General features: G+C 42.5%; 1 protein-coding gene across 1 annotated transcript; it reads left to right on the forward strand.

Moving 5' to 3' along the window:
* Positions 1 to 5,783: 5,783 nt before the first annotated feature.
* Positions 5,784 to 13,200, forward strand: LOC306713079 (cerebellar degeneration-related protein 2-like). Its single transcript, XM_079182649.1, has 6 exons — positions 5,784 to 6,001; positions 6,737 to 6,849; positions 8,518 to 8,666; positions 8,763 to 8,933; positions 10,420 to 10,633; positions 10,784 to 13,200. The coding sequence occupies exons 1-6, from the start codon at positions 5,920 to 5,922 to the stop codon at positions 11,429 to 11,431; spliced, it is 1,377 nt and encodes a 458-aa protein (XP_079038775.1). The 5' UTR covers positions 5,784 to 5,919; the 3' UTR covers positions 11,432 to 13,200.
* The last annotated feature ends 108 nt before the right edge of the window (positions 13,201 to 13,308 follow it).

A 13,308-nucleotide genomic window follows, 5' to 3' on the forward strand; every position in this document is an offset into this window, starting at 1 on the left:
GCTGAGAGTACCAACAATAGCCATGTTTATGTTCACAATGATCATTTTGGAGGAGTGGCTTTGGGGAAGGGGAGGCCTGAAGGGACGGGCTGTCGGTGTTGACGACATGGCGACTTTCTTGCTAGATTTAGGGACTTTTCAAGCTAATGCTGCTTCCTCAACATTACCGACCCTAGCTTTACATAGCAGAGTACAGCCAGTACCCCCAAGGATAGGCATTGTCGGGCAAAAGGCCCGGTCCTATAGGGGAGGACAGGGTCCGTTTTGGGGACCTCAGTATTACTTCTTGGCTTTTTTGCAGATGATGCGGTTCTGCCAGCAATCGAGTGTGAAGAGGTCGGGATGAGAGTCTGCAACTCCAAATCGGAGGCCATGGTTTCCTGCCAGAAAACAGTGGGCAGCTCCCTCCGCCTGCCTTCTCTTAGAGGTTTCCAGGAACGTCCAAAGGACCCAGAAAACGCTGAAGAGACTGTATGTTTCATCTGGCTTTGGAACACCGTGAGATCCCCCAAGAGGAGCTGGAAATCACTTCTGGGCAGAGGGACGTCTGGACTACTTTGCATAGCCTGCTGCCACCGTGACCCAACCCAGGATAAGGAGCAGAGTATTGGATGGATGGACAAAGTACAGCCGAGGATGATGGGAATGTTGCTAGTTTTGCAGGTATTTGGTCATAAACCAAAGGATTTTGACCTCACGTTTGGCAGAAAAATGAAAATGAAAAATTATTAGGATACAAGAACATATGTACCACATTTCATGAAAATCAAAGTGTTGGACCGGCCAACATCGCCATCCACATAGAATATCTCTAAAAATGACTTTTCAAAGATACTTGCAGATTAATACTCTGTCGACTGACAAATTGATAAATCATTTCACCTCTTAGCTGGATTGCTTTGCTGGAGTTAAGCATCTTGTCTCACACACACTCACACATCATCCATCATCCCTCCTGTCTGCTGTATCAGCGCTGTGTTTTGATGCAACATTGGCCACGTCTCTTCTCATCCACACACACACACAACAGAAAACACCGGAGCAGGAGGCAGCTGTCAGTCACTCTTATTCCACCTTCCGTCCTCTCAAACTGACTTTCCTCTCGGATGCTAAACGGCGTGTTTTTCTTCCTGTGTTTGTGATCAGGGACATACAGTACCACCGTCTATGCTCCGTATGTCAAGAGGAATGGGATGTCCTTGTTTCATAAAGTGTGAGCACCAAACGAGGCTCCAGTGTAATTTTCTATCCCCGTGCCTTTGTGATCCCCTGAAGCTGTGCGAGACAGATTAGCTAAATTCATCTACTTCACAGAGTTTTGTTTTACCCACGGGCCCCAGGGTGGGAGATTACTTGGGAAATTAAACTCATAGTTTCATAGTTTCTCTTGCCATCGTTGCCTTTGATGTTCAGTGTTAACAGTTTGCTATCTTTGACCCAAATCCAATTTCTGTTATCATCGTCTTCCTCTCTCTGGTTATCTCTGCGTCTCTCTTTTCCTAATTTCCCCTTTATTGCATTCAGCGTGTAAACAACATGGATGGACCAGAGCAATAACAAAGCAACATGCATGCACATACAGTGCACTGTCTGCTTCAGCCGAGTTCTTTTGTCTGTTGTATTTTAGTTTTTTTTCATTCCCCACACAAGCCCATATGTGATCCTGAATGAGAGTTGGCATCCCGCTGGTTTTTGCAAACCGCCTGGTTGTCATGGTAACGCGGCGGGTATATCTCCCGAATCCTTGGCAGTTTGTTTTGCGTCCATGTCCAGAACAAAAGGTGATGGAGGAAAGAAGACGAAAGAAGAGGACGAGAATCAGTCAAATTAAATCACAACAAATTAAAATGGCTGCAGGCTCGCTGCCTGTCACGATGGATTTCTGCTAAACGTAAGAGCTTTGAAGATTAACTTAAAACACACACACACACACGCAGTCAGAGGTTGTGTCATATGTGTGTGTTGAAGTTCTACCCAGAAGCACTTCCTGCAAATCCCATTACACCCGTACACACAGCTCAACTGAGGCAGTTGGTATGGAAACGGATCAGTAAAGCTCCAAATCTCTCTTTTAACGAATCATTACCAGTCGCTGCCGCCCATTAATGTCACAGCTTCCGTGCAACGGCAGCAGATAACACCATCACGAACCCAAAGTGCTACAGGGAGGAGCACAGTGAGCACAGTGGTAATCATCCAGTTTGCTTTCTCCCCTCCCCTGTAATATTTCCATTTCCCCCCTTATTTATCTGACATCCTTTTACTTGCAGACGCTTTATTGTGCTGCTTGAAGACGCCTCTGCTGCCACAGAGGAAACATGATTGGACAGCTGGTTTTGCATCTGAGACACACCTCTGGAGATATGAAATAACAGGAAAGGAGTGCACTTCACACCCCATGAAATCAAAAATGAAAAGGTAATACAGCATCAATAAAAAAGCAAAAAAAGGGCCACGGGTGTAAGTGTAGATAGGGGGAGGACACACACACACAGAGTGTTGATTCTGCAGAAAAGAAGAAGAAGATCACAGCTATTTTATCGCTCTGAGAGGCCGAGTCCCCTGCAGAGAGCTCTTGCTTCCTGCTTTGCCTGTTCTCTCATCTCGCTGACAGCCGCAAAACACAGATGGAGAAATCAGGAGGACGGCGGAGGAAGACGGGGGGGACACGCCGAGGGTGGAGTAGCACATGTGAGATGAAAGGGACGGGGCTAACAGGCCTGAAAGGAAAAGCTTACTGATGTTACAGCAGCTAATCCTCAACCTGGCTGAATAATGTGGCCCCGGGGTCAGTGTGTTATTAGATGTGTCTGCTCCGGCCCCTCTAAACGCTCACACAATCTGTCTGTGGAAATCTGTGACACCTTGTAAAAGGACTTTCATTCATGGGTGGTAATGATTTTAATTGCACCCATAAACAGACACACATTTACATATCTAATGGAAGACATGACTCGGCTAACAGAATACTCTCAAGAAATAATAGATAAATACTGAAAGATTTGAGCTTTGAGCTAAATGCTAACCCATAAGCATGGCCATAAATGCAGTTAGGTGGAGGCCACACTTTGTCACGTTCCAGCTGAGTAGTCACTGAGTCACTGCTATCGATGAAGAGCACTATTAAGTCATCAGAAATACATTCACGTCAAAGAACATTACACAGAACCATGTGTTCTCATTTAGAGGGACGACTAAAGATCCTCGTGAGAACCGGTACCTTGCCCCTGGCAACTTCTCTGGCAGTACAAGGAGCAATATTAATTTGATCTCAGTGTTGCGGAAGACAAATTTAATTTGGTATTTTATTGTTCGGTGGACGTGAGAAGTCCCCCGATTGAAAATATATAAATACAGAACCCTGGTTTGCTTTGGTTTTCTGAAGATACAGAAGGTTATAAATAAACATACAGCACGTTTAAAAAATCATATTCATGTTCATTCAATTCATGTTTACTTCTTTTGTGTTGAAATTAATGATTTACTGTTAAACCGCTGTCTTCTTTGTTTGAATAAGAGGCAGACTTTTATGTTGGGAATGTTGAGCTGAACAGGGAATTCAGATCAAATGATGAGGCTACGCTGCCACCTACTGATGGAAATGCACTTCTTCGTAATGCTAGTTAATCATCAGTCATAATAGTGCTGTTAACAGAAAGGACTTTAAAAAATAAATGGGAATATGTGTCTCAGGTAAAAGGCTTTTAGTGCTGGTTTAGTTTGTTAAGGAAAGCACTACAAACTCCAAAATAGGAAAGAAAAACTACACAAGAGCAGACAAGAGTGCACACTTTGTTAGATTATACGTGCTTCAATCTGTTGTTTTGGATCATTCTGATATGGATATCGTATAAAAGAGTACAACATTTGTTTAATTCCTTTGAGTCCTGAAGATGTGCCACTGCCAGAGAATCCAAGGCCCAAACATTTCAGTTATTTTATTAGAAAAAGTCATAAAAGCAGCTAAGCCTCCGTAAAGTAAAAAGTACAATATTACCCTTTAAATATGAACAAAAAAAACATACTGAAAGCAAAAAAATTGCTGAAAATACAGAAATGGGAGACCTATGTTGAAGGCAAAAAGCATTAAACTGCACTGCTGAAACCCCTTCTCGTTGAAATGTCTAACTGGCAGACTTAAAAAATGTAAATTAAAAAATATAATTTAATAAAAAAATTAAATTAAATTGAATTAACTTAAAAATTGAATTAAATTTAATTAACTAAAAAAATTAAATTAAATTGAATTAACTTTATATTTAAAAGAAATAATTAAAAAAATAATTACATTTAATAAAAAAAAATTTTATCAACTTTAAAATTGTAGTTGAATCAACTTAAAAATGTAATTAAATTAAAAAAAATTATAATCCAAAATAATCTGAATCTTTCTAAATTTATTTTTTAAGTAAAATTGCTAAGGAGGTAGAACAGATGAAAAATTAAATTAATTAAAAAATGTAATTGAATTAACTTCAAAAAGAGGCAAATCATAACTCAGTTATTGATCCGTTTTACTACTTTAATCATAAAGAATATCAAACTTCACTCGGATCCTTTATTAAACAAGAAAAATATATATATAATATATATATAAATTTAATATGAGATCAGAAGCTGTTTGCTTTGCAGTAAAAGTGAAGCTATTGAAACGTGGTGAGACTAATAATTTATAGTCATATTTGTTAAAAGAGAAAACAGCGCCCTCTTGTGGACAAACTATACAACAACAACCAAAATATCAATCATAGAAGTTAAAATGTGACAGTTCAAAAAGTGTAAAAGATATCAAAACGCTGAATTATACGGCAATAGTTCAGGGTCTTCTCAACATTTTAAAGTTTAAATGGTGTCTGTAACTGAAAGTATGAGGAAGAAGAACGATTTGAAAGTTTAAAAGGATTTAAAAATGTTCTCCATAGAGATCCCATTAAAAAAAAATTGCAAAAAGCTTAATAATTCAAAAAGCATAAGAGGTAGAAATATGAAGTCGTTGCAGCTGAAAGATTGAGAACCTCTGCTTTAAATAACATCACAGTATTCTTGATCGTCAGGTCTCAGTACAGGTGTGCTTTGATAATAGATGTTCAGGTTTGGACGCTGCAGCGACCCCGTGTGGTCACCTGGACTCTGTGCGCTGCAGGTTTCTATCGGAGCAGGTGTGGTGAACTGGCGGTCAAACCGTTGCGTCAAACTCACAGAGAGACGCAGGTCTAAACCGGAAACCAAGCCATCGAATCTTCAGAGTAAAAGCACAAACTACTACAAAGTAAACAAGACATCACTGACTTGCAAAACATACAAACTGTTGGATGATATGTCGACATACACGCTGATAGATTCGTACTATATTTGTATATAAATATATACATAAGGTGTAGCCTAAAGTTCAAAAGGTAGGCTGCTGATTGGTGTTTAAAAACAGGCCTGCTATCACACTCAAAGTTTTTACATCAGTCATTCATACATTTTTTTATATTCGGTAAATTGTTCCTTTACCGCACTTGTGATACTTGATGTTGCGGGGCTTAATACCATTACATTCAAGAACTGACCTTAAATTGTAGAATACTGGTAAATAACAGCAGAAACCGATGTGTTCGATGCAATTCATTAATCCAGAATTATATTAAAAACACATTGCTGCCAGCAAGTGGGGTTTTGGAGTCTGGCTGCAACGTTGGCGGCTTTTAATTTGAAATTCCAACCCGGGAGCAACGCAGCAGAGCCCGTGTGGAGCAGTGAGCTGTCTGTCCGTCTGTCAGGCGATGAACGCACACCGGTGCCGGTTGCAGGCGTGCAAAGAGCGGCAGGAAGGACGCGGGCCGAACCGTTGATCGCCGTAGATTACGCTCTGCCTTTGTCATGTTTAAAACGCGGATCGATCCTCAGAGAGTGTGACTGATTCCAACCGCCAAGATGTTGACAGACATGGTTGTGGAGCAAGAATTTGACATCAAAGAGGAGGAACCGTGGTACGACAAGCAAGACCTTGAACATGGTACAATTTCCTTTCAGTCTTTGTCTCTGAACCGTATTGAATCATATCAATAATTTCATAATATTAATAGTCAAATTAAACAAATATGGGATATGCATAGGACATTTACTCGATGTGCTTCATTACATACTCGCTATTTAACCCTGCAGGTGCACAGGAGGTTACATTTGTAAGAATTTCCATGTGATTTTGTGAGCCTATAATACATAATATTTTCCCTCGGGCTGTTTTATTTAGTCTACCCGCTGTTTTAGTGTGAATGAAGCACCTTGACAGGCTGCAGGAAAAGGCAGGAGTCAGCAGGACCCTCACATATGCGGCAAAGTGAAAAAAGAAAAGAAAAGCTCTGTCTGTAATGAAGAAGTGTTTATGACTTCGAGCTTCCTTTTAATGCATTTACACTGAAACTTTATGGGTTTGTGTTTGTAATGTCCCCCCTCTGTTTCTAATTGTGTCCTTTTTGCTTGATTTAACAGTTTTTTAATGGTGTATATTGAAGAAAGACAAATAATGAGTGACTGTGGTAATTGTCTGAGTCAGGAAATAAGCATCAGTCCTCATCAAAAGACTTGAATATTCAGTTCATATAGATAAAAGTGGGTTACTGGACTCCTGCCAACCAACAACAACAACCTCACAAAGCTGCTTGCACCGTAAAGTCCTCACGTCTCCATCAGTGGGACTGAACTATGAGCGCTGAAGCACTAATGGTCCCTCACTCCGTCTCTCCTGCAGACCTGCAGCTGGCTGCCGAGCTCGGGAAGACTCTCCTGGAGCGAAACAGGGAGCTGGAGCAAGGGCTGCAGCAGATGTACTCCACCAACCAGGAGCAGCTGCAGGAGATCGAGGTAAAGAGACCCCGGCTTATGTTCGACTGTGTGTCTTTATCCAAAGGGCCAGCGTGTGCTGTCAATAAGAGGGCATACTGTCACGGATGCTCGGGGTCATGAAGCACTGAGTTCCTCTTGAATGCTGTGTTAAATTCTACCATCAAAGCCTCAAATGAGCCTAAAAGCAGAATGCAACACGCTGCCGTGCAAAGGCTCTGGGATGGGGAGGACATGCTGCTTCTCAGGCAACACACAAGCTGGCGTATGCTACATTATTGTGTTTGTATTTATAGAAAACTCTCCTAAAAGGATGCTGGAACTGATCATCAAGCAGTGCAGCAAAAAAACAAGTGCTCTTTATAGTAAATGAATCAATAAAACATTATGAATTAAGTTTAATATAGTAATATTTAAAAGGATCAAGTCTCAATAATGGGAGTTATGGGTGATTATTGTGATTGTGGAAAGCATAACCAATTTAATCTTGTATGTTATTTGCTAGATAAATGAAGAAAATTACAATTATATTACTCGTAAATATGCGTCTTCCTCTGTACAGATTTAAGAAAGGTGCATGCAGGATATCCAGTCGACCCTCAACCGAAGCATGAGTTAAATTCAATATTTAGCTTCAGGTTTTTGCAGATTTTCAGGACTGCTACCTTTTTAATTTCGTCAAGTACGGCTCGTCTGGCACTAAATCTCTCTCGCTGTTGACACTCAGAGTCTAATCTCTTAAGACCTTGACTGGATACTTGTGACGTCACGAGCCTGAATCCTGCTCTTGACTTGTAGTGCAATCAATTACCTGCTTTACTGTCACTCTTAACTGGGATGAAAGGCCACTAATGACAAATCTGGCATTCCATGTAAACAATCTAAACAAATAGAAGCAACATATTAAACTTTAGCACACTAACTACATACATGTTATTCATTGATTTCTGACTGTTTGTTTCCAGTCTGACAATGAACTGCAGGTTCTGTTTCCACTGTGAAGTTGGTGTTTGGTCTGTTGATTGACAGCAAGCAGATTAGATGAGAAAAGGTTCAAAGTGTTCTCGCTGCAACGGCTGATAAGATAACCTGTTCTTAAGGAAACCTCTGATTCAGAGGCATTCAGGTGTCACTGGGAAACAGAAATGTCAGATTAGCTCTTAACATTTATTTTAGGCTTTCAGCTAAAACCTCTAAATGATAATAATAATAAGAAGAAGAGGGGTTTGTTTCCTGTATGAGCACCATTGTAATCATTAGAAACCATTGATTCTGCTGATAGTTGGACCTACTTATTATTGATTTGTTTTAATTGTCAATATTCTAAATGTCTTGCAGTAAAAACATTCAGATTAATCAGTGAAGGGAAGTTCAAGACCTGATTTTAGCCTCAATTTTCAATGTTCCTGTTTCTTTATTGTCTTTTTTTGTGCATCTTTTTTTATGAAATTTTCTTTATAAATACCATTGTATTTTATTTTAGTGTGATTCCAAATGTCTTTTTTTTAGCTAATATAAAAACAGCAATAACAGACTGGGTGTCTTGTTATTAAAGACATCTCAGCAGACGATGATGCACAACGAACTGTCCCGTCACTCACGTCCTCACCCCCGTCCCTCTGTCCGTCCCTCTGTCCTCACCCCCGTCCCCTCTGTCCTCACCCCCGTCCCCTCTGTCTCCTCCTCCAGTACCTGGCGAAGCAGGTGGACCTCCTCAGGCAGGTCAACGACCAGCACGCTAAAGTGTACGAGCAGCTGGACGTGTCGGCCCGAGAGCTGGAGCACAGCAACCGCAAGCTGGTTCTGGACAGCAGGACGGCGCAGCAGAAGATCCAGGGGTAAGCCAGGAGATCAGAAAAGCGGACAGATTTTCAAGCGTTTTGGTATGAAAATGTCCCCCGTTAGTAAACGTGACGGACCTTCTTTGCTCCCAGGCTGACGGAGACGGTGGAGCTGCTGCAGACGCAGGTGGAGGAGCTGCAGCATCAGGTGGAGGAGCTGAAGCTGAGTCCGTCTCAGCCTCTGAAGCGTCCGCACAGAGAGAAGTGGGCGCCTCGCAGCTCTCAGAGTGTGTCCTGCCTGAAAGAGCTGCAAAACACCCTCAGGTGAGGACTCTCCACACTGTATCTGTATCATTAGGGCTCCGTCGATGGATACTCCATCACATAGCATCATAGATGTCATATTTGTATTCCGTTATTAATCTCATAAATAATAATAACTTGTGATCGTGACAGGGAATTATTCAGCTCAAGTGTCTCTTGTTGATGTATTGAGCTTTAAAAAAAAAAAGGGCTTTAAGAACTTTAACTTATTCCTTAACCAGGTAGAGGAGCCCTCTTAACCTTGTCACTGATCCAGAAGCTCTTTGTAAGCTTCAAGGAGGGAAGCAGCAAATCCTCCACTGAGTCCTGCTCACTGCAGCTCTCCCCATGTCTGCTAATCCTACTGCTGGCAGTCGCAGCCACCTCGCAGCAAGTCTTAGTCCGAATGCTTCGCGCTGTGGTCCCTTCCTCTCGGGTCTGGACCGTCCTGTGACGGAGTTTAGTCTCTTGAATATGTGTGTGTGTGTGTGTGTGTGTGTGTGTGTGTGTGTGTGTGTGTGTAAACGTGTCAGGACTGCTCCCTCAAAACATCTCGATGAGACGGATGTAAGTCTCACTGATTAACTCGACAGAGAGACATGAAACGGGTCTGAACTGTGGTGGATGAGGTTGGAAGGAACGAGGTCAAAGTCGCGAACGTGTCTCGATACCTCTCTTCAGCTGATCTCTAATCTACTCGGTTCTACTGATAATTCCTTGCTTAGTTTGCGTTTCTTTGCCTTATCTGCTATATCTTTTGTTATTAATCGTCTCCCGTATTTATGTTTTATTTTTTTCTGTTGTCGGTTTGGTTTATTCTAGCTAAAAAGACGCACATCACAAATGGAATGGACCTGAAATAAATCATTGTGCAAGACTATATATACATATTTCATTTCAAGTGTTTTTTACCAATAAAAATATAAGTGAAAAAAACCACACTATCAAAGACAGATAGATATAGTATAGTATAAAGTACATCTTTGCAAAAAATAAATATTAAATAAACTACAATTTTGATTTAATGTATTTAAATCTTTAACACCGTTTACCGGAAAACAGGAAGTTCTGTTAATTGTAAACGTCGCACTTTGCATCTGCAGTGTTGTGAGTTTGAACCTGACCCTTGACCTTTGGTACACGTCGCTGCCGTCTCTCTCCACGACGCACTTCTCGTCACCTTTCACTTTGTTCTGCCCGTTTATGAAGCACACGAACGAACGTTGCGAAAAAGAGGACAAACTATCAGCCTGCATGGTGATGATAAAAGTCATATACAAAAAGTTGACAAAGCAAAATCCACTCAAGGTCAACTTACTCGCCTGCTCTGGAGATCTTGACCGTACCACATGGTCTTCATCAGCAGGAGAAAAGCATTCTGAACTATTGTGAATTTAGGAAAAATGACCTGAAAAGAAAATGAAATTATATTGAAAAATCTTTAGGCAATCACAAATCAATGACCACAAACATGCATGCAGTGCTAACCGCCTGTGTCTCTGCGCAGGTACGACTACGACGAACCCTCAGACGGCCTCGAGGCCTCCGACATGTCGTGGCGCGAGGAGGAGCAGGCGTCCCTGCGACAATCCCTCCGCAGCCTCCAGACCCAGTTCGCCAGTGAGCGCGCTCAGAGGGAGGAGTCGGAGCGAGAGGCCGAGCTGCTCGCCCGAGAAAATGCAGCGCTGGAGCAGCAGCTGGCGGGGATGGAGGGCTGTCGGGTATGTACGATGAATCTCTTGTTGGTCATAAAATGTTAATTCTGTCAGAAGAAAGGGTGAGAATGGCTGCTGCAACGCTTGTTTTTATCAATTTGTTGTTTTAAGTTCAGCTTGAGTTCTAAACTCTTTTTTTTTTGCTCTCTGCTTCAGGCCAGAGTGGCTGAGCTGGAGCGTGAGGCCGAGGAGCTCCACCAGCTCTGGAAGTCCGACTCCTCCACCGGGTCCACCAGGCCGGACGCCATCCACAGCCTGCTGCCCAACGCCATGTTCCTCCACTCGGAGGAGGAGAGCGAGGGGGACGCAGCTGCAGCCAAGAGCCCCTGGGTCCTGAAGCGCTGGGACAGCGAGCGGCTGATGAGGGCCACGCAGACGCCCGACTCTCCCGACCGGGTCCACAACCACGAGTGCTCCTGTGTGCGCCGTGCCGACGTGGTGAAGTATCGCGGGATCTCGCTGCTCAACGAGGTGGACGCTCAGTACAGTGCCTTGCAGGTGAAGTACGACGAGCTGCTGCGGCGCTGCCACCTTGGACCGCAGCAGCAGCAGGAGGAAGAGGAGGAGGAGGAGGAGGAGGAGGAGGAGGAGGAGGAGGAGGAGGATGAGCCGATCCACAAGTCGGTCCAGACTGCATCTCTTGCCGGCGCTTGTCCTGCTCTGACGGACATGGAGGACTTTCACCAGCCGGAGTACAAGGAACTTTTCAGGGCGATTTTCTCCCGCATTCAGAAAACCAAAGAGGACCTGATTGAAAACAGAGTGGGACCCTCAGCTGGGGAAGGGCTGCCTATTGTGCATTAGTAGACCCCCCCCCCCCCCCCCCCCCTAAAAAAAGACCTGCTGCAAGATTAATAATTGTCTTCCAGTTGAAGAGCGACTCACATGAAGCTTACTAACGCTCCACTTTACTGTATATTTGCAGACGCAAAGGGGTTCAGAGATGCGAGTGATGCAGGAACCAGAAGGCCAAACACCAGCAGCTCATGTCTCAGATGTGGCTCATTTTGCACTGAAACACCGGTGCCTAGCGCTGCCGTCTCTACTGTGCGCTCGCTCTACCTCACTTTGCACTGTTAACAACACATCTCTGGGTCTGCCTCTCAGTAGCCGTATCGGTAACCGTTTGTTCTACTGGTCCCAAAGTTTCCTAGAAAGACGTAAATTCATAGAAAGCTTCCTGGAAGAGACGTAAATATGTAATTTGGTGCTAATTATAGAGAAAACGAAGACGGTGTTAAAGTCAATTCCTCTGGAAATCAAACTGCAACTTATGATCTTTTACATTACTGATTCAATTGTTAATTAGAAATGATTATTTAGACTGTTAAATGTCAGAAAACATCAAATAAAAGCCCATCACAAGTTGCCACTAAACTAACATCTTCAAACATCTGGTTTTGTCCGAGCAACGGTCCAAAACCCAAACCTACGTTCAATTTATCACAGAAGAAGAAAAGTAGCAAACATTGACTTTTGAGAAGCTGGAACTAGTTCTGTTTTTTTTTCATCTAAATTGTTGCTGATTTGTTGTTGATCAGCTTATTAACTAATTTACCAGTTTCATCTCTAATTGCTAGTGTGACCTAAAAAGTATTTTAGTCGGTAAAATGTGTCTAAATTCATTATTTTACACATCCAGCAGTAACAGAGCGACATTATGTTTGGAGTCGTGTTTCTAATTCAATAGTCACTCGTTTCGCTCTGTTTTCGGTCTCCACCAACTCCTAACTGTCGGAGTCTCTGAGCAGGTAGAGCACAGCGGGTTTCTAAAGCTATATCTCTGAAAACAGCTGCCTGCTGCTGCCGAAAACAACCCGAGAGAGAGAAGTAGCTACACAATGAGCTGGAGCCGAGAGGAGCTGCAGGTGATAAATTCTCTGTACGTTCACCTCAACGAGTGACATTGTTTTCACATTATCTTTGGATACGTTATCATATAAAATTTAAATAATTGCCCCAAATTTAACCCCTTACTAAAGGACACTTTCCCTGAAAGGATCAGATTACGGATCCATGGAACAAAACGTTCACACTGTATCCGTTTTCATTGCTGAGCTCCTGTGATCTGCTTTTCTTTGCAGCTATTTAAATTAATTCAAAGAACCTTTCTTGGTGATAGTTTTGCCTGCGCCTATAAGAGCGACCAATGCAAGTTGTTATGTCGGTGAAGGAGTTTATATTATTAGACTTTGGTGATGAAAGTTCTGATAAATAGAGATGTGTTTTGTAATCGTAAAGTTTATTTCCCACAAATGATACTTGATTATTGTACGATAGGTTAGACGACAGTGAGTGTTGTATTAAAGGGAAGTTCTGAGGTTTACCAGAAGACTAACTCTATGTACGTGATGCTGTAACGGCCTCCTGATTGTATTCTATATATTCATGAAACGGTGTTTTGATTAGAAGCTTTTCTCTGCAGCACTTCTGTGGCGTTTGCTGCCTGACGTCCGTGTGTCCTCGTTAGGCTTTAGTCTGTGCACACAGTTTGTAGATGTCTGTAAAAAAAAAAATCACGTTGAGATGCACTTTAGAAAATTGCACATTATCAGTGATCTTCTGACACTTAACGCGTCTGTTAAATGTAGTTAAGTTGTCCTGAATAACCTGCTGTATGTGTGTACGGTGTGCTCTACCCGTTTCATGATTGGACCTCATGGTTTATGTTTGAGCCATAA

This window comes from Pholis gunnellus, assembly GCF_910591455.1.
Source record: "Pholis gunnellus genome assembly, chromosome: 21".
NCBI classification, from domain to species: Eukaryota; Metazoa; Chordata; class Actinopteri; order Perciformes; family Pholidae; genus Pholis; species Pholis gunnellus.